Source organism: Ciconia boyciana, chromosome 3 (genome assembly GCF_034638445.1).
Source record: "Ciconia boyciana chromosome 3, ASM3463844v1, whole genome shotgun sequence".
Lineage (NCBI taxonomy): Eukaryota > Metazoa > Chordata > Aves > Ciconiiformes > Ciconiidae > Ciconia > Ciconia boyciana.
The window spans coordinates 94,212,878-94,231,865 of record NC_132936.1 but is presented as its reverse complement, the minus strand read 5'-3'; the positions used below and the strand labels follow the sequence as shown (position 1 = coordinate 94,231,865).

General features: G+C 47.4%; 2 protein-coding genes across 3 annotated transcripts in view; one reads left to right on the top strand and one right to left on the bottom strand.

The window, feature by feature from the left end:
• The first annotated feature begins 1,092 nt into the window (after positions 1 to 1,092).
• On the top strand, positions 1,093 to 14,073 carry CCDC167 (coiled-coil domain containing 167). Its single transcript, XM_072856699.1, is given in 5 exon segments — positions 1,093 to 1,125; positions 1,128 to 1,220; positions 8,518 to 8,612; positions 11,003 to 11,055; positions 13,222 to 14,073. Coding segments are annotated over 5 exon segments (378 nt in total). The 3' UTR covers positions 13,326 to 14,073.
• CMTR1 (cap methyltransferase 1) overlaps positions 14,059 to 18,988 on the bottom strand; it is a 30,293-nt gene continuing 25,363 nt past the window's right edge. For both annotated transcript variants that reach the window (XM_072856691.1, XM_072856692.1), the window contains exon 24: positions 14,059 to 17,494. In XM_072856691.1, coding sequence (XP_072712792.1) covers positions 17,362 to 17,494 — 133 coding nt within the window. In that variant the 3' untranslated portion in view covers positions 14,059 to 17,361. The remainder of the gene's footprint in view (positions 17,495 to 18,988) is intronic.

Genomic DNA, 18,988 nt, shown 5'->3' with positions numbered 1-18,988 from the left:
TGTTGGGTTTTTTTTTTTAAAGAAAAGTGAAACACACTAATTAGGTATTAGTATTATCCCTCCTTCTATGACAGGCTTCTGCGTTCCTGCCATCCTAGCAAAATTTCAGAGAGTATTTAGCCAAAATGAAAATTCAGTCTGTGTGTCTAATAAATGCTGCTGCTGCCCAGCCTTCCATTTTTTGGTCAGCAAATAGCTCTGCTGTTCTGTCATGTAGCAGTCATGTCCTACCCTGAAGACAGATGCACTTCAGTGGTGTTCCCTGCTTCTTTTTTTTTTTTTAATGCAAGATAGCAGTGTTTCATAAAAAGCTTTATTGGGTCAGGACAAAAGCTTCCATGCATATGTAACATTCTGATTAGCATCTTGCAATGAACTGGCTAGTGTGCACAAAGTGCTATCTCCTGGTAGATCAAACAGCTGGCTTTTCCTGCAGCTGCTTTAGCATAAAGCTAGTGTTTGGGAAGGAAGCCCCAAGGACAACCTGAACTTCTCAGTGATCATAACAGACAGCAAAACAGCAGTCCTGTTGGTGCCTTGCTTTTCTGAGAGATGGCTTTCTTCCTAGGTGAGCCTCAACCCCCAGCAATACAAGAGCTGGGCTGGAGTAGCCTGAGCAGCGCAGAAGCTTGAAGCAGGATGGAGCTCGCTGCCCTTGTGGGAAAACCCACTGATCAGTCTGGATTTGCCCTCTGACAGGCCCAGAGGGCATGCCTGGCCAGACAGCACACTGGACACCCCTGCCAATACCCTTCCCCGAGGGAGCAGGGGGCTCTGAGGGGTGGAGAGGCAGGATGAGACAGGTCTGAGAGGGACCAAGAGGTCCCACCTCGGCTTCCCGGCCTGCTGCTCCTTCCCCAACCAACCCTCATCCACCGCCGCTGGAGCAGGCAGAGCTGGCACAAAGAAGCAGGCGCTGCTCTGACTGCCGCGGGCCACCCTCCCCTACGTCCTCGGCTGTCTTCAAACCACACCAAAACGGGCTCCCTCGGCCACAGCCGCCGCCATCCCCGAGCGGCCTAGCCGAAAGAGGGAGGGTAGAAGCGCCCTCACCAAGATGGCGGCGGCCCCACAGCGCGGCCCCTCACAAAGATGGCGGCAGCCGCGAGGACGTGGCCGCGCTCGGGCGGTGGCGCAGAGCGGAAGCCTGCGCATGCGCGGCGACGGCCCGGGCGGGGACCATGGGCAGGAGGCGAGAGGGGCTGAGCGTGGCCCTGGAGGTGAGGGGAGGCGGCGGTGGAGCGGGACACGGGACTCGGCCGGGCTTGGCAGGGGTGAGGCGAGGCGGCTGCCACCGCCATTGCCGAAGCACCGTTTCCCTGGAGAGCGGTGGGTGTCGGGGAGGGCCGGGGCAGTGGGGGCTCAGGGACGCTGCTCTGACCAGGCTGCGCTGTGCTGGTGCCACAGGGCCCGGCCGCCATCTTAATGTGCGATGGCAGCAGAGGAGGCCGAGGCGGGGCTGCCTGTGCCGGGCCCTCCCATGAGCGGAAAGCTCGGTGCTGCATCTTCTGTCCCAGGCCTTTGACTGAGCCTTTGAGCCACTGCAGGGAGAGGCAATGAGGGGCAATAAGTGCATGTGCCCATGGAGGGTGCTGCGGCAAGCTCTTGCCCCTAGCTAGCAAATCTGTGCACAGCCCGGCCTGTGTGTGCGGTGGTGAAAGTCAGCAGTGTGCTGGGCACAGGCTGCTGCTTTTGAGTAACCCAGACGTAAATCAGCACATGAGGTGCCTGTAAATCACAGCAAGGAGAAGGGGAAAAGACTGGTTTTTAAGGGTATGCCTTCCTTCTAAAGCTGCCTTTTTATTGTTGCGCTTGGGTGTTTCATAATCTCCTGAGTGGCAAGAGGGCTGCTGGTAAGCTTTGTTTAAGCTTTATATTTGTATTAACAAACTGAGGTGTGTTAGTTAAGGTCTCTGTGAAGCATACTTCATTCTGGCTCCTGCACTGAACAGTGCTATCTGGACTGACTTGGAGGAGGCAGGGGAGAGCCCATAGTTCACGTCTGTGGGTTTTGGATACTTCGGGGATGGCAAAAGCCTTAACCTTCCTGACAAATGGCTGAAATGGGACAAAATCGATCTAGTAAATCTCACTGGTCACCTCTCTGTCCTGAACTCTTTCAGATGAGCACATGCACAACAGACCAAGATATCCAGGGTAGAAAGGTCAGGGAAAGGACTTGGGGCTTGTCATATGTGCTTCATCAGGCAGTAACGTGTGTCCTAATGTGAGTAATGAGTGTCCTACTGTGTCATATGAATGGGAGTTCAGTTTATAGTAGTTTTCTGGTCTGTTTCATCTAGTTAGGCTTTCATTAGAGAAACAGACATTTCTGGGCACTCTAACCCAAGTATAACCACCAAAGGGAGTCCAGGGGGGAGTGTGCTGACTGTCCAAGCTTCTCTTCAGTGAGCCTAGCGGGGAGAATTGAAATAATGAATTTTTGGTGGTTGATGTTTGAGATGTGACAGACAAGGACAGTTGAGATGGAAGGGTCTACCTTACAAAAGGAGAGGTGGTAAAAAAGGTGAGCCTGGCAGGGACATGCTGGTCACAGAATTAGAAGAGACTGGCTTTAGCTGCCACAGAAAATTCTTGCAAAGTGTTTGGGGACTTGTGATAGCTTTAGATCTTTTTTTTTTTTTTTTTAAGTGGTCATGATAGAACACTCTACTTTTAGAAAGGATTGTAGAACTACTCTTCTTCAGTGTGTTATAGGTGAAAACTTAACCTCTCAGTGCAAAGATACTACTAAAAGATAAAATCCTTCCCCCTTGCAGTGATGAGAAAGGTACTGAATAGAAGTTAGGGAGGAAGAAAACAAAATCCCTTTAAGCGAGAGGAAGAGAGGGCTGTGTTTCAGGTGTCAGAATGTGTGACAACCAAGATATCGATTTTGTAATTTAAACTTTTATCCGGTTCAGTATTACCTTCTGAGCTGTTATGATTGTAAAGAAAACTTTCCAAATGAGTCTTAATATGACATGATGCATGGCTGGCTTTGAAAGGCCTAATCTAGGCAGAGTCATGCTTGTTTAACTGAAGTCATGATGCTAAATTAATGCAGTTTTCTATATGGGCACTTATCAGATTAGCTTGCACTTACAAATTGCAGGTGTAATTGATATGACCTGTTTTAAACTGATATAAATGTGTCTCCGTAATGTTGTAGTGATTTAAACTCATGCCACTTCTCCTTTCATACAGCTCTGTAGTCTTTCGACAGGCAGCCTATTGACAATGCTGAGCTGCATAGAACTTTCTTGAGGAAACTCGTCAGGAAAATGAAACTGGGAAGACTGGTCCATTTTGTAGCAAAACAGTGAAAATGGAATGAGCTTAAGAGAGTGACAAGGATGATCAAAGGTGTGGAAAACTTCTAAGCAAGAAACAACTAAGCATACCAGGTCCTTTTAAGCTTGAAAACGTGACTGCAAGGGGACCCAGTATAGGTCTATATCATGCTATTTGTAACTTTAAACAAAGAATGAACATTCACTGTCAATACAAAATTAGGGCTATTAAATGAAACTAGCAGCTGACAAGCTCAGAAGAAATGGGAGGGGTTGGTTCTTCCCATAACCTGTGGCTGTGCTGTGAAATTCCTTGCCAGAGGATGTTGTAGCCCTTAAAAATATACTTATGGCTCAGACAACAATTGAAAATAATTCATGGAAGCAGAAAAGTGGGGCTATTAAATGCAAAGAGAACACCCTGCGCTCAGGCAGTGCCTGAGCAGCAAAATGTCAAGTGTGTGTTTGGAGAGAGTATTGTTACGTGTATTGCTGCTTCTGACAAGGCAGTGGCCGATCAGTGTCTATGCAAGAGCATAAAGAATAAGGAAAAGGCCAATGTAGTCTTTACTCAGTAATGCTGTTCTTACAGGATTTTTCAAAAAAACTGTGGGTGGTGCTGTGTGGTGATGTCTGTGTGCTGTCCTGCAGAGCCACTGGTCTGAGCTGAGGCAGGGTGGGCTGACTAACTGGATAGTCTCTGCAAGGCTGAAGGAGGAGATGCAGGTAGGATCCAGCCCTTTCTCCTTTACCAACACAGAGGGTTGATCTGCAGGGTTTATCTTCGACTTTGCTGGTGGGTCATCCTCTATTGTGTAGTAGCTTGCCTGGTAAATATTTCCAAGCATGCTGTAGGCACAGCATCTGCAAAATGATTTGCCAGCATGCAAAGTGATTCCAAGAGCGTGGTGAAAATGGAATTGTGTCCATGTACTGCAATTTAGCATCTGAATTTAAACAAAACTCATCTCTGCTGGACTGATTTTAATAATCCAGCCAAATTCATGGATGCAGGAACCACTAATTCTTCTGTGAAAAGAACGGCTCAAGTGTGCTGGCAGGTGACAAGACATGAGAAGACTGCTCGGGGAAGGTTTTTTTTTCTTTGCCCCCACCTCTTCATTTGGCTTTGATCCGTTTTATGAGGGTCAGAAGACGAGAACCTCATTACCTAACACTGTTGGATGTCGACGTATGTGTGATATGGCTCTTTGCCAGTATCTTAATTAGGGAATTCATAAAAGCGGAGGGTGGATGCCAGTTCTTGAAAAGCGCTTTTTAGCCTTTCTGCTGGAAAGAAAGCTTTTTTTAATTCATTACAAAATGTATTAAAAGGGATCCAGCTCAACTCTTTAAGCAAAGCTGCTTCTTTTTCTCTTCTCTCTTTGTCTCTTCCTTTATGTGAGCCATTTTGGGCTCCCTGCCCAAGATGGTCCCAACAAATGAGATTTGTAATAAGCATGTAAGTCAGGTTGGATTGAAATCCGCTCCAGGTCTCTCTGGTTTAAAAAGGTCTCCAGATTGCGAGTGAGTGTTGCCAGAATTCAACAAAAATGGCTCAGTGCCTTGTCATACCTTGTGGAGCAAGGGAGGCATCTGGTCTTAGATCCCTGTGTGTGTCCAAAGCTGCTGGGACTTGACTTTCTGGAGTGGCTCTTGAGGAGCAGGGCAGCAGCTCTGTGTGCCCTGAGCTGCTGCCTGGATGTGAAGCACCTGTTTCACATGCCCCTTTTAACTGACCCTACTTAAAGATGTTGCTGTGAGTGAAGTGCTGTGTCCCTGCTACAGGCCATGTGAACCTGAGGAGTTGTCACGTGAGCTTTCTGCATGCTGCACTTCAGCTCTGTCCCAGAGGATCCTCTTCATGGAAGGGAGAGGCAGAAGGAGCAAGGGTTCATCTTTGCAACTTACAAGCCACTGTGCTGAGATTGCCACTAAAAAGATAAGCCAGTGTGAAGTGCAGTGATGGTTCAGCTAAGGGAGCTTGGCTCTTTGTTTTCATGCAGGCTTCCAGTAGGCCGAGGTACACACCCCAACTAACCTTCTCATGTATTAGTTAGTAGGGGGGGAAGCTTTCCATCCACAATGAGCTCCGGTGTGCACCTGCTTCTAGGATTGCACTCCTGGAGAGTTGCTGCAGGGAATTACGCCAAAGCTCTGCAGGTTTTCTTGTGCTACAGCTTTACAGCCTATGACCCCCCTGGGAGTTTCCTCAGCAGCCCAGAGAGTAATCAGTAATTCCCAGGTGTTACTCTGATTTCTCCCTGTGCTTATTTTCTATTTTTCTCTTTCCTTTGCCCTGTAGTGAAGAGTTACTTGGATGGCTGAGCTGCTGAGAGACTCCTAGCTTGCAGGAGTAGATCCCAAATCCCAAGTGAGGCAATGGCACTGACATACCAAGGTAGTGCTCTGCCAATAGTTTGGGTCGGTGTCTGAGGCTCCTTGTGTAAATGAGCCACCTCCAGGAGGCAGACAGTATTGTCCTAATTTATGAGTAGGGAAACTGAGGTACAGTGAAGGGATAACATCTGTGAATCCTCACTCTTGTCCTTCCTTACAACCCCTAATGCTCCAGACTAGCCTGAAGAAAAGAAATAGTGAGATTCTGGAGGAAAAATATTTTGTTCATTCAGCAGTCTGTTCTTCCTTCCTTGCCTTTTTTTAATTATTTTCTGTCCCTTGTGCCTCCAGCTCAGCAAAGCTGATGGTGCAGTTCTAGGGCATGTGGTTTATTAGCAAATTATTGCTCTCCAGCAGGGGACCCAAACTTTGGTTTTGATTTAAGAGCAGTAAAACCAGTTGAAACTTTTAAGGTATCATGTGAAATCTGGAGATTTTTAGTCAGCAGAAAGTAAAAGCATTGGGAGAGTTGGGCAGAATACCCTCTTGTTATGTCTCATGAAATGACGGAAGTATGGGCAGAGAACTAGTGAGAGCGACTGCAGACTGAGCAGGAGGAGCAGTTCTGGAGGAGAGGACAGGAAGTGCAATGACATGGATAATTTAGTGGTGGGGTTGGCAGCTGACTAACCAAAGCTCTCATTAAATTGTATTATTTAACATGATTTTTTAAAGTCTTCCCAGAGAAGGCACGGTGCATTGTAATAAGTTTACTGGCTAAGGAGGAGCCAGGTAACACATACTGAAGTACCTCTTGCTGCATGTGTACGTGACGGTTTCCTACAGATAAGGGAGCAGAGACACAGTCATTTGCAAATGGTAGAAACTGGTGAGGGAGATGGTCATTCTTATATTGAACTGGATGGACACCCCACCTCTACTCTACTGCACTTTGCCATTAAATTAACTTGCAGGTAAGGGTGGTCAGAGGTGACTTGGCTGAAGCCCTTGGTTGGCCCTGAAGCAGACTGGGGCAATGTATCGCACTGACTGGGCTGTAGTGGATGACAGATAGTGATGAGCAGCTGGAGTTAACATTCGTAACTGGCGCAGCTGGATATGGAGAAGGACAATTATCTTTGCCCTGACCAAATGCATTTTCAGTTAACATGCTTCAAAAATACTGGTGTCCCCATCCAGGCAAACCCAAGCATTGCCAAACACAGAAGTGCCATTCCCTGCGCTCTGGATTCAGGTGATGTGCCTTGGTGCTCCCCTGGGGCTCAGGGGAAGCTGTGCAGGTGCCTCTGGGGAGCTGGGCATCTCAACAGCATTGGCAGAGTTGCCTAATAACAGGGGACTTTGAAATTGCTATCTGGTAAGATGGAAAGGTTTATTTGAGCTTTGTTATATGTGCCCTCCTCCCCAGCTCTACTGTGCTCCTTGCAGTGAGACTATTCAGCCGACTGGCTAAACTCCTTTTCACAGTCTGCTTTGTTCTCCCCTTTACGTCAAGCCTCTTCTCCCATCCTGCTTATTTATAGTGCTTGCCTGCCTTTCCTGAGCAGAAGGTGTGAGATTGCTAATGAGCTCAGGATGGAGCTGATCCCCAAAGCAGCAATAATTAGGGATCACTACCTTTGATTTTGTTTCCCATATCACTGTTTATGGGAGTGTTTGTGCTCTGTGCCACCTCTGAGGCTGATGTCCAGGCAGCTGCTGTCTCATTCCACCTCAGTACTTTACCAGGGACCATGCTGCCTCTTAGCTTCTGGTTTGTGAAGGTTCCCACCACAGAGAGGCCATGCTGCCAGCCATCTAGCTGGCCTTGGCCTTGCTTGGAGAACCAGACACAGCAGAAGTGTTGCACTAAGTAGCTAAAAAGAGAGGTCATTGCCACCTCAGGGTGCCGAGGCCATTTTCTTTCAGGCTAGGATGTTGTGTTCATATTGTCTGATTAGTCCCACTGTTTCCCTGCTGGAAGCAGGCCTGAAAGACAGAGTTTTCCTAAAGATGTCTACGCTCTGGTTGCCAGGCAGAAAAGAGGCATGATTCCCAGGAGAACTGTTGTCCATGGTAGGATTCCCTCCTGGGCAATCCATTTGCACACAAGTAGATCAACCCTCTTCTACTTACCCACAGTTATTCCTCTGCACAAGAAGACACGGGGGGAGGGTGGCTGTTAGGAAACCTGACAAGGAGGCACAAGGAGGTGACCAGTGTTTTTCTGCATGGGAACATGTTGCTGCCAAAACTTGGTGCAGGTTGAAGGTGTGGAGGCAGTGGTGAATGCTCTCTTGAGCATACTGTGCAGACTGCTGTTGCTGTTGTGGATTTAGTTGGGTAAAAGAGATGGTAGGTATCAGTGTTTCCCCTTTGTCCCCTCTTCACCCAACCATACAGCTGTGAGGGTGCTTTGTAGTCACATCCTATGAACTTCTGTGTCCGTTCACAGCACTAAATCAAGACCTTGTCCCTTAGGCTTTGGCCAAGGCCAGTCTCTCTCATTTTATCCTCTTTTAATTGCATAACGATGCCTTAGATCACATCTTTGCTTGTGGAGCCACATGCAAAGAAACTAGAACAGGCTGGAACAGGATCAGATCTTAGCAAAAAGGTGCTGGCCAGCCACACAAGTGGGAGTGTTAGAGCTGGCTTTGCTGTGTCTGGGATTACGATGTCACAGTTGCCTGGGGTATAATACTGATCTGGGAGGCGATGGGCTCTCAATGCTGTGATCTCTGCAGAGAGCTGGGGCTGTTCCTCCCTTGATTTGGGAAGGAAGGAGGTGGAGTGGCTGAGCTGCCACCCTTCCCATCTGAGTGGGGATGGATCCCTGTTAGCTGGGAGAGGAAATGATGGTGACTGGTGTGGTGTTTTTCAGATTGATGGACTGGAGGAGAAGCTGGCACGTTGCAGACAGAGCATGGAGGAGGTGGATCTTAAACTGCGCAGGGAGAAGCTCAGCCCTGAAGGAAGGTATTGATGACCACCTCCTTTCACAGCTGTGGCTGTGCACTTCAGCTAGCTGTCATCCTGCTGTAGTACTGAGCAAGGGCTCTTGAAGGGATGGGAGTGCGTGGTGCCCCATGACAAGACTCTCCTCCCCCAGCTTGGAGCTTACCAGGGGAATTTGCCAGGGTGAGAAGTTCAGTGATATATGGAGAGCGCTTTACCTTACCAACAGCTTCACTCACCATCCTGCACCACAACCAGTGCCTGAAACCTTCCAGTTCATTTGCAGAGCTGGTTCCTGGCCTGGTAGGAGACAGCTCTCTGAGTCTGGCAAAGGTTCACTGCACACTGCTACTCAGCCTTGCTGAAGCTGCCTGAGTTCAATCAGGGGAGATGTGCAGCAACTCCTACTGAGGGCCAAACCAGGCTGGGATGCAACTGCAGAAGGGGCTGAGGGAAATTACTCTATCTGTGCCTGTGTTGCAAATGTGTCTGGATGTAGGGACACGCTGGCTTTTCCTTGGGAAAGGGAAGAGGGACAATTCCCCTGAAATATGTCACTGACATAGAAGAGGCAACTGTAGGCTTCTAGAGCTGGGACTCAAGCAAGGACTTTGACCTGGATTTTGTAGCAGACACAGGCAGAACCTGCTATTTCTCTAGAGTGTGAAGCAAGAGATCCTAGATCTCCCAGCTGATTCTCAAATCTCTCTGCTTGAGGACATTCTTCCAGTCACCAGCACGCTACTGCTCTGTTCCTAGCAAAAAAAGGCTCAGAAGCTCAATCGTAGGCCTAGGGAGTGGTCCTGGTGTCTGCTCTACAGTACTGTCCTACACAACCGAGTTAGAAATTATGCTAGCTGTGGTGACATCTCTACACCCTGATACTTATCAGCCTCAGCTTAACTTCTTTGTTCCTTCTTTCCATTCTCTCCCCTGCACTTTACTGGGGTTTTATACCCCCAGTCATATTTGGACAGGGTCCTGTCTCCTCCTGTCCCTCATCTCTCTAGCTCCTCATCTCAGCAGTCCTTTTCTAGGCCTAAATTCTTTTTCTGTTTACTGTCTGTATTCTTTATCTGGTGTTTAGGTGGCCAACACCCAAACCTACAGTTGTGGTAACTTGACAGGATGGAATATATCTGTATGATTTCTCTCTGAAATACAGGCCTAGAGCAAAGAATTAGGATGGATTCCTGGGGCTTTTTCTGAGTTTTACAACTTGTATGGAGATGGAAACAGAAATTCTGTTGCCCTAATCCAGACAATTCGAAAAAACCCTGGAGGAAGGTACCATGATCAAAATTACTGATTCAGTGAACAGTACACAAAGGAGAGCTCTGCTTTCCCATTTTGAAGTTCAGTTGTCATGGTTTCTTCATGTCTCATTCTCAAAGCCTCTTCCCTTGACTCTTTTCACAAGGCAAGTTTCTAAGTAGCAGCTCAGTCATGTTGGTAAATCTGTCTTCTCCCTTCCTCCTGGCTGCACTCCACAGTGCCTTTCCCCAGTTGCCTTTAAGAGCCCTTTCCTCTCCTGCTGCTCTGACGTAGCTTGCTTTCTTGCCATCCCTTACTTAACTAGCTGTACACATAGATTTGGATCTCTTTCCTCCTACAGGTTCTTGCTCTGCCCCAAGGAGAACAAACTCTGTTACACTTACTGCCTTCTCTGTCTGCTCTGAACCAGGAGATAATTTGTTAGTGCATGTTTATTTATATGCACACAGTCTGAAAGGAGTGACCGTGTCCTCACTGCCATAATGGAAACACTGCTGCTTTCAGGCAATTTGTTTTGCATTTATATTTTAAACTGTATATTAATCATCTTGTGCGGTTTAAGACAAGGGCTGGGTTGGCCTGACTTACTCTTTATTGTTATTATCCTGAGTCTTCAGTCTAATAACAGTTGTTTAACTGTTACTGGGCTTGGATTCAGCTTGTTTCTGTGAGTTGACCAATTTGTGTAAATTGGATACCTCTGACAAAGTGATCCCGGCTTCAATCGCTGAGAAGAATTAGCGTTCCAGCACTAAGCCAGATGTACTGGAGGGGCAGGATCCTGCAGAGAGCATGTAGGGACTCTGCCCCATCCCGTAGCTGTGGCAGAACTTCCTACCCCACCTGGGGGAACACTGTAGGGGACTCTGTTACATAGACCCCTTTCTAGCCTGTTTGCGTACACTGACAAGGAGAGATATGAAGCAGTTTGGGGGAAGGAAAAAATCTGAAACTGCTGCATCTCTTCTTTTGCACAGCTGGGGGTTTCTAAACTGTCACCTCTCCGCAGTGAAGGGTGAGGTGCTCATTCTGTGAGCAGATATCCCTGGCAGTGGGACAGTCTCTCTTCCATTATATAAGCAAAGAAATAGGCTGTGTTGTGCCTCGCAGGTAATGAACTCCTCTTCTCATTACAGAAAGTCACTGGAGAGAGAGAGAAACTTACTAATGACCAAAGCTGACAACTATGGTAAGAGCTTCATTAAAAATGGTCCCTCTGGGCTGGATGGGATCAGTGCTGCAGCTTAGCTTCGTCTTCAAGCTCCTGCCACCTCTGACTTCTGCCTTTGAATTTAGGTTCAACCAAAGGGAGCTAGACTGAGGGAAATCTAGTCAGCATATTATAATAGGAGTCTGGATCCTCCTGCTTGAGCTGTGCTATCATAGGGAAAAAAATAAGCATCAGCTAATGAGGGGAGAAAGATGTCCCTTTCACATACCCCAAATTACCAGTCTTTAGATAATCTTAGCCAACAGATTGACTTGAGTGGCTTTTAACATTCCCCCCTCCTTTTCTTTTTTTCCTTTTCTTTTTTAATAGAGGCTTGCTAAGCAAGCTGGCAAGTGCTATCTGGAGTGTAGCAAAGTATACCTTCCTTGGGGAAGGTTCTCACTGCATCAGTTACTGAGGCCATTCAGCACATGAGCATAGGGATTCACACTAATGTGCTACCTGCAATTCCAGACAGTCAGTCTTTCCTTGCTGCAAGTCCTGCTGTAGACAGTTAAAATGAGAGTCCCTCCGAGCCTACGGCACGTTTGACAGCACTTCCATTCTGCTAGGGATGCTGCTTTGCATGTCTTCAGACTCCTGGTGTTGATCAGTGTGTTAACTGCTTGACAGCACTCTGCAGCAGTGCAAGGCCCAGAGCTCACACAAGAGAAAGAAGCACAAGTGTTCTTTTAGGCCTGGAGAGTTGAAACCTGGGGTATGGCCAGCAAACTTGTAATTTTAACTCATGTTAAAGGACTGTTTCCAGAAGACTAACAGTTATTTTAAACAAATTCAAAGCTGTTCCCTAAGGGCCTACCACTAGAGACAGCAGAAGACTGCACATTTCTGCCACCCTTTTACCAGCAGTCAGACATCACTGCTAGCATCAACAGAGCAATCTGACAGGCTCCTCAGACAGCAGCAACAGCCTCACCTAATGGTGATGGCTGCTCCTGCTGGAACAGAACAGACAGTGCATCTGTACACAGTCTTTTTAGCTCACTGCTATGGCCTCTGATTAAATCTCTGCTTATTCCAGCTGACACACTTGAGGCCATGAACTGCAGTTGCTGACAGTGGCATTGCTCCATCAGTTTAAGCTGGCACTGCTGTGCTTGGGGTTATGTGACCTCCTGCCCCTACCACCTCCTCTGTAGCCTTGCAGATTCAAGCAGTTTGCTCTGTGTTTGCATGAGAATGCTTGTACTACGTGAAGAACAGGGGCAGAAAGAACAGCTAAAAGCCTTTTTTGATACCATGGGCATTCCTGCCAGAGGCTGCCAGCACAAACTGTAGAAGCAGTAACCTGTGCCGTCACTGCAGCTGAATTCAGCAAGAGTAGTCTGGCTCTGGAGACAGTCTGCACTCAACCTTGCCCTGCAAAATAATTATTGCTGTTTGGCCATGCAATGTGTAATGCTGTAGGCCTTGCTTCTTGCCTATACCATCCAGCAAAGTCTTGTGGAACAGAACTAGCAAAAATGGGGTTCTCATCTTTGGTAAAGGGAGCAGACAGAAATGGAGATCAGTAGGACTCCATACTCTTGGTAACCACTTCCTTCCTCTCTCTGCATCTGTGTTTCTTCTTTTGTAAACCAGGGAAAGGGACCTGTCTCTAAAAAGCTGCAGACCCCAATAGAATGAGTGTCCCAGCTCAGACCTGTTCCACACACATCCTTCTGGGGCACAAGGAAACTCAGATTCTGCAACATTCAAATGTGGCCACAGTTGTATTTAAGTAAATTTAAGCACTAGGAAAAGGTACCAGGCTGTTACATCTAGAAGATAGTAGAAATAGCTCTCTATCTTCTTAATTCTCTTAAGGAACAAGCAATTATTCTAATGACTCATTCTGTCCTTAGTAAGGTCCTAGAACAAGGTCATTTGCAAACAGGGACTGATCTGGTACTGAAGTATTCCCAAGCACAGCTTCTGAGATTGACAGGATGAGAGTTAACAAATGAAAGTGTTCCTGCTAGTTTACTTCCTGTTCAGCACATCTTATACTTGGCAGCTTTGCGTACTGATCCCAAAAGAGTTGCCCATGGCCAAGGTAGCATTGTGCTTTTAAGACAGTTTTGAAAGGAGATGTAGCTGCAACACAAAGAACATTCACAGGAAGGGCTTTTGTTTGTTTCCCAGAGAAAGAACTGAGTGTGCTTCGTAAGGAAAATCGCAAGAATGCTGCCCTTGCTGTGGCCATGGGGTTGCTGATTGCTCTTATTTACGCCTGCTGGACAATGTGATTGCACTCAAGAATTCTCCCTGCTGACCAAATGACACTCCTGCAAGGAGCTCTTCCTCCTCTCACCACTGTGCCTCCCCCAAGGGTGAGGATCAGCATTTCAAATTGCTGTTCTTGTTTATCCTCTCCAAGCCTCGTTGTAGGGAAGCTTTTTCTTCAAGAATTGAGGGGGACAGGAGAGAAACCAGAAATCACAGCACACTTGCAGTTGGAAATCAGGTCAAGCAGAGCTCAAGGTGGTGCTGTCTTGCCCAAAACACAGTCAAGACCATCCAGCCTGATGCAGGAAGGCAATACATTCTCCCTTTTGAAGAGGACCTCTGTGGTTGCAGACAAGTACTCTCTGCCCAGCCCAGTAGGAATACGTGCCACCTTCTTGGTTCCTGTGACTTAGCCATAAGCTGAAGGGACACCAAGCTCTTTAAATCAAAGGGTAACTTGGGTAATTGACCTGAAGACTCCACACATTCCTAGAGCTGAGCTAAACAAAGATGTTTCCTCCTCCACGCTGACTTACAGGACCAAAGGAATCCTACCTCCACAAAAATAGATGGGAGGTAGGTATCTCTTTCTGCAAGCAGGTAGCATCCAACTTGAGATCTGGGTGTTTGGGCACCTCTCCAGTGCATTAGAGCTTGGTAGCCATTTTGTGCCTCTGAGAATCAACACTTGAATATTTACTGTCAGCTCCCAGGGATGGAAGTACCTCTGCAGGGCTTTAAATAAAATAATTTGACCTTGTAACTTCCTGTTTGGTTTTTTTTTTTCCTGTTTTGTAATGTGTCTCAGCCACTGCTTTATTCTCAGCCTGCCATCTCCCTGCTAGCACACATTGTACCACAGTAAGCCTTGACTGGCTTAGGCACTTAAGGTCCCTGGTCAGTGAGGTCTCAACAGTGCGTTATTGGTCTGTTGTGGCCTGGAATCTACTTCAGCATTTGCTTCCTTTGAGTGGAAAAGCAGCCTAGCATGCTGCAGGGGAGTGCTATAGACTGTCCCCTCTCATTCTGATGCAGTGACATACACTAGGTAGCCCTCAGTGTGCTCTGACTTGCCAGGAAAGCCTTTAAAACCGGACCGCTTTGAAAATTGTAACTGTGCAAGGCATTTCTGTCTTCACGCTAATACACACTGCTGGCCAGAATTTTGTGGGAAGCAAAGTAAACAAGCACTGTTGTGAACTAAAGGGGCTGTATTGGTAATAGAGACAATGAAAGCAGAGAAGTCAACACAAAATGGTACACGGCCTAATAACAATACATTGTGCAATTAATGTACATAAACATTCCCTTCAGCAAGACCTTCCTCACCCCCCTTCCCAGCATAATCCCTCTGTATTTACCCTGCAGCAGGGAAGCAAGTAGCATGGTGGGTCATGCTTGCCTTCTTGAAGGGGGATTCAGAATCAAGGTTCAGTGCATCAAAAATAAAAGCAAATTAAAATCAGGAGGAGCTGGAGGCAACTGGGTAAACAGAAAGTATCTGTTCATAAAAGCTAGCCTGCAGGCTAACCAGGTTTTTTTGTACCCTCGGAGGCCTACACTCGCCCTAGTGTACTTCCTAGTCACCCTTCTGTCTGCCAGCCCACAGGAGACCAAAGCCCTGAGTGGAGGACACAACACTCAAAGGAGCCTGGCAAAAGGGAGCAGCATGCTTGGCTGGCATTGGAACAGCTTCAAGGCGGTCTGAAGAAGCATCAGAACTCAAATTACTGGTTGGTTTAAAAAGCCAACTGCACACAGGCCTGGAAACCACACAGTTGGGAGGTTATTGCCCACTGGGAGAGATTCCCCCTCATCCCTCATGGACGTGCCTTTGCCAAAACAAAACTGCCAGTGACAGGCCTCTTGTTGGGAGGGGGGGGGGGGGAAGGGCCACCATCTCTTTCATACATGTTTTACCAATGCTTGAGAGCAGAGAGGCTCTACAGGTCAGCAAGAGGATGCATTAACAGCGTGCAGTCCCTCAACTGCTTTGGTAGACCTAACTGTCTGGGGACTAATAATGACCAATGTGGAAAAAGCAGCTTTTCACCAGAGCTTGAGAAGAAACAGAATAGCTCCCCTGCACGATATTCAGGGCTACCTATTTGTAAGCTAAACTCCTATCCACTCCTGAGCTTTGCCTCCTCCAGTTGCCATTGACCAACTGTGCCAGCTTCTGTGCTGCTCCTTTAGCCAGGGGTGTCATTCTGCAGTGATCAAGCCTGCATATAATTTTCTCTGGTGCAAGGAGTTGCAACCATTAAGTTCATTTGTACCAAACTAGAGAATTAATACATGGTTATATGGAGATAATTTGCTTGTGGAAGTGCTCCAAGCTCTCACAGCCTACTTACAGGATGACATTCAACTGCGTGCTGACAATGAACACAAAACCTACACATGATGCTGGGCCTTGGAGGGTGGAGGTGGGACTTCTACAACATGCCATCCTTGTTCTGGCTTCTTCAGGTGGGATGCAGGGCACCCATGCACCTATACACCTACAAGTGAAAATTTCCATGTCTTGCTACATAAAGCTTGTTCAAATCATACATATGGGTGTGGAGAGAAAGAAATAAGAATCTAAACAACTGCTATAGATTCTAGGAGAACTATAGCTTTCTTTAAGGCACAGTTCAGACAACCCCTAAATCAGATTCCTCTCTACTGCCATCTGTGTTTAAAAACCAGTCAAGAACAACAAAAAAAAGGGCAATTTTGCTGCTTGGCCAAAAGCAGTTAACTGTGTGTTATCTTCTGATTTATGTGGAAGACCTGGCAAAAGTGCCGCGGAAGCCAGAAGTGAAGGTCAAACATGCAACAGAAGACAACTTTGAGCCCAGCACAGAAGTGCATGGAGAAATCTGTTGACACACAAATACCATGCTGAGAGTTTCACAGCTCTGTGCCTTCACCCCAGATGCAGTTCCAGGGTGAAAGGAGACATTGGAGGGTTTCAAAGCCCACTCTGACATTTTAAAAGGAAAGTCTGGTAACCTTTCCAGTGGGCACAGTCAGGGGACAGGATTTCTTCTGATTAACCAACATGGTCAAAGTCAAGATCTCTTTTCACTGAAGCCCTGGGGTTTTTTTTAAGTCAGACGTTCCCATAATTTCCTCCAAAGACCTCTAGCATCCCAACCTTCCTGTGTCTTCCCTCCCACATTCGCTTTCCTCCCTGAAGATTTGGGTAATAGTGTCGAGTACCAACAATCAAAGCACCTTGGTCTCAGAAATACCATGAGGCATAGACATGTTCACAAATCAACCCCAGGCTGCTGGCTCAGGATCAGTCACTGACCTGGAGAGGGGAAATCCTTGTCACAGCAGCTTTTAGAGGTCTGAGAAATCCCTGGCACTGAACACATCAAATCTGTTCCAGGAACTCTACTCATCACCTGTCTTGGCCTCTGTCCAACAGCATACCATCATATAGGAATTGCCAGTGGCCAGCCAAGTGCCTTGATAAGCAGAAGTGTTGGAGACACCAACAAGAATACATACTTGCGTCCTAAAGCTAGCATTCCCCAATGAGTTAACACCCTCCACTGGGTAGTGTAGGCCTTTGACAAGGCCAAGGAGACAGATCGCTGCCAGGAACAATGCAGGGCTACTTCAATGTGCTGTTGCCCAGCTCTGCCACCAAGACATCTCTGCTCCTTCCCACACTGCCAGGGAAGCACAAGCCTGGAGAGTTCTGGCACACACAGAGCTCCACAAACCTTGCCGAATGTTTGAACAGGAGCAAAGAAAGCTGCCAGCCCCTTGGCCTCATGCATGCAGTAGGTCAGGACAAAAGGGCGTTAGGCCTTGGCTCCAGGAGTCACCATGGGTACTCCGGCAGCAGGCACTACCTGGGCCGTACTCTTATATACACTGCCAGGGTAGAGCCTCGTCCTGTGCCTTCTGCATACCACCCCCTGGTTCGATCACCTCCAGGAAATCAGCTCTGGAAAAGACCAGGATAGAAGTTGTGGAGCCTCTCCAGTCTCATCAGTCCCTGAAGAATCCAAGCTGGGCTCAACCCCTCCTGCACCCCTTGAGAGAGCAGGGTTAGGGGTAGTGCGCTTGGATGAAAGACAGGACATCCTCCTTTGATAGCTTCTCTGGATCTTGCCTTTTCTGAGAGTCGTGCACTTTGACACCATCCCCCCACTCCCAGAAGAGGCGGCTGTAATGGCAGACGCTGTGGGCAGAGAGGAGAGCAAGATTAGTTTGGCAGGGGAGGGGAAGGAAAACTGTCATCCTAGCCACAAAGTGCACTACAGAGCCAGCTGCCCTTGTAATGGGAAGCACACAGAGATATTCTAAGGGGTGCCTTAGAAGACGACCAGGTTGTTCATTCACCTTACATACTCTACAGCCCTTAAGGTACAGCAACCTCCAAGCCTAAGAGATTTCCATGGAAACAAAACTTGTTAATTCTAGCTTCACTCAAGATTCAGTTCAGTATTTGCTGGAAGGAGACAGGTCATTAGGGAAAAACCTACCTCCCCCCAAGTTTTTGAGAGGATGAAACTGTCATTGCAGACAACGAAAAGGCCTTAATGAAGAATTTAGAAAGTCTGCCAGCAGCAGCAAGCAGCAATCTAAATCACCCACCACAAACCTACTAGAATCAGCAATAGCTGTCCTACGGAGCTTTGCAAATGAACAGCACTTGACACTGTACAAAAGCAGCTAGGATCATCCCCTCTTTCCTCTCATGTGAAATAACGGAGCTCCACTTGGCTGCTGAGAGTTCTGGTCCTACAACGCCATCTCTCACTCCATCCATCAAGCACAGCCCTCCCTCACTGCATCAACACAGTCCCAGCCATAATGAAAACAGAGCTGCTAATTACTGCCGACACAGCAGCCTTTAGTTTTGTACAATTACTGACACTTAATATTCATAGCTTATTTAGTGCTACTGTTCTAACAAAGCAGTACTAGCACAGCGACAAGACACGTGTCAATGGCTAATTATAGACACATTAGTACTCACTAACCACTACACAACACATCCCTTCTGGAGTCCCACACAAGCACTCCCGCCACCTCCTCAGCCATTCATGCAGGTTCACGCTGGCCTACTTCTGAGTACATACACAGAACTAACCCCGTCCTAACACATGGAGAGAAAAAGCATCGTGTGCCTCTGCTTTTTAAGCCTGTTCTTCCATTTAGCTGGTTAAGGAAAGCTTAAGGATTCTTAAAGAGCACTGCTGTAAGGCAGGTAAGGAGGTTCAAAATGAGAAAAATCAGGAGCCCTATTTCATATCAAGCTCTCGCTCAGAGGCATGGTCCTGGGTAGTGCTGGTGGAGGACATCTCTTGAGACTACCTGAGGGCAGGGTGTGCAGAACATCTCCACCCATGAGCCCTGAGGTGTCACACAGACTCAGGATTTGCTGTACTTAAGACAGGGCCTTAGCCTAGTACTCAATAGATACAGATGGAGTTCAGCAGCCACAGTGTTAATGACTGTCCAATGACAAGCCACTCCATCCTTTCCCAAGGAGCTGCTGCTTTTCTCTCTCACTCTCTCTTTAAACAGCTCCCAGCTACCTACAGCTTATTCCAGAGCCTGGGGCTAAATGAACTGGGATTTCCTTTTAGATTAGCAACTTCCAGCCAAGCATCTTAAAATACAGAGGTGCAGCAAATTACAGTTGCTGGGCTCAATTTCCCTTTCCCTG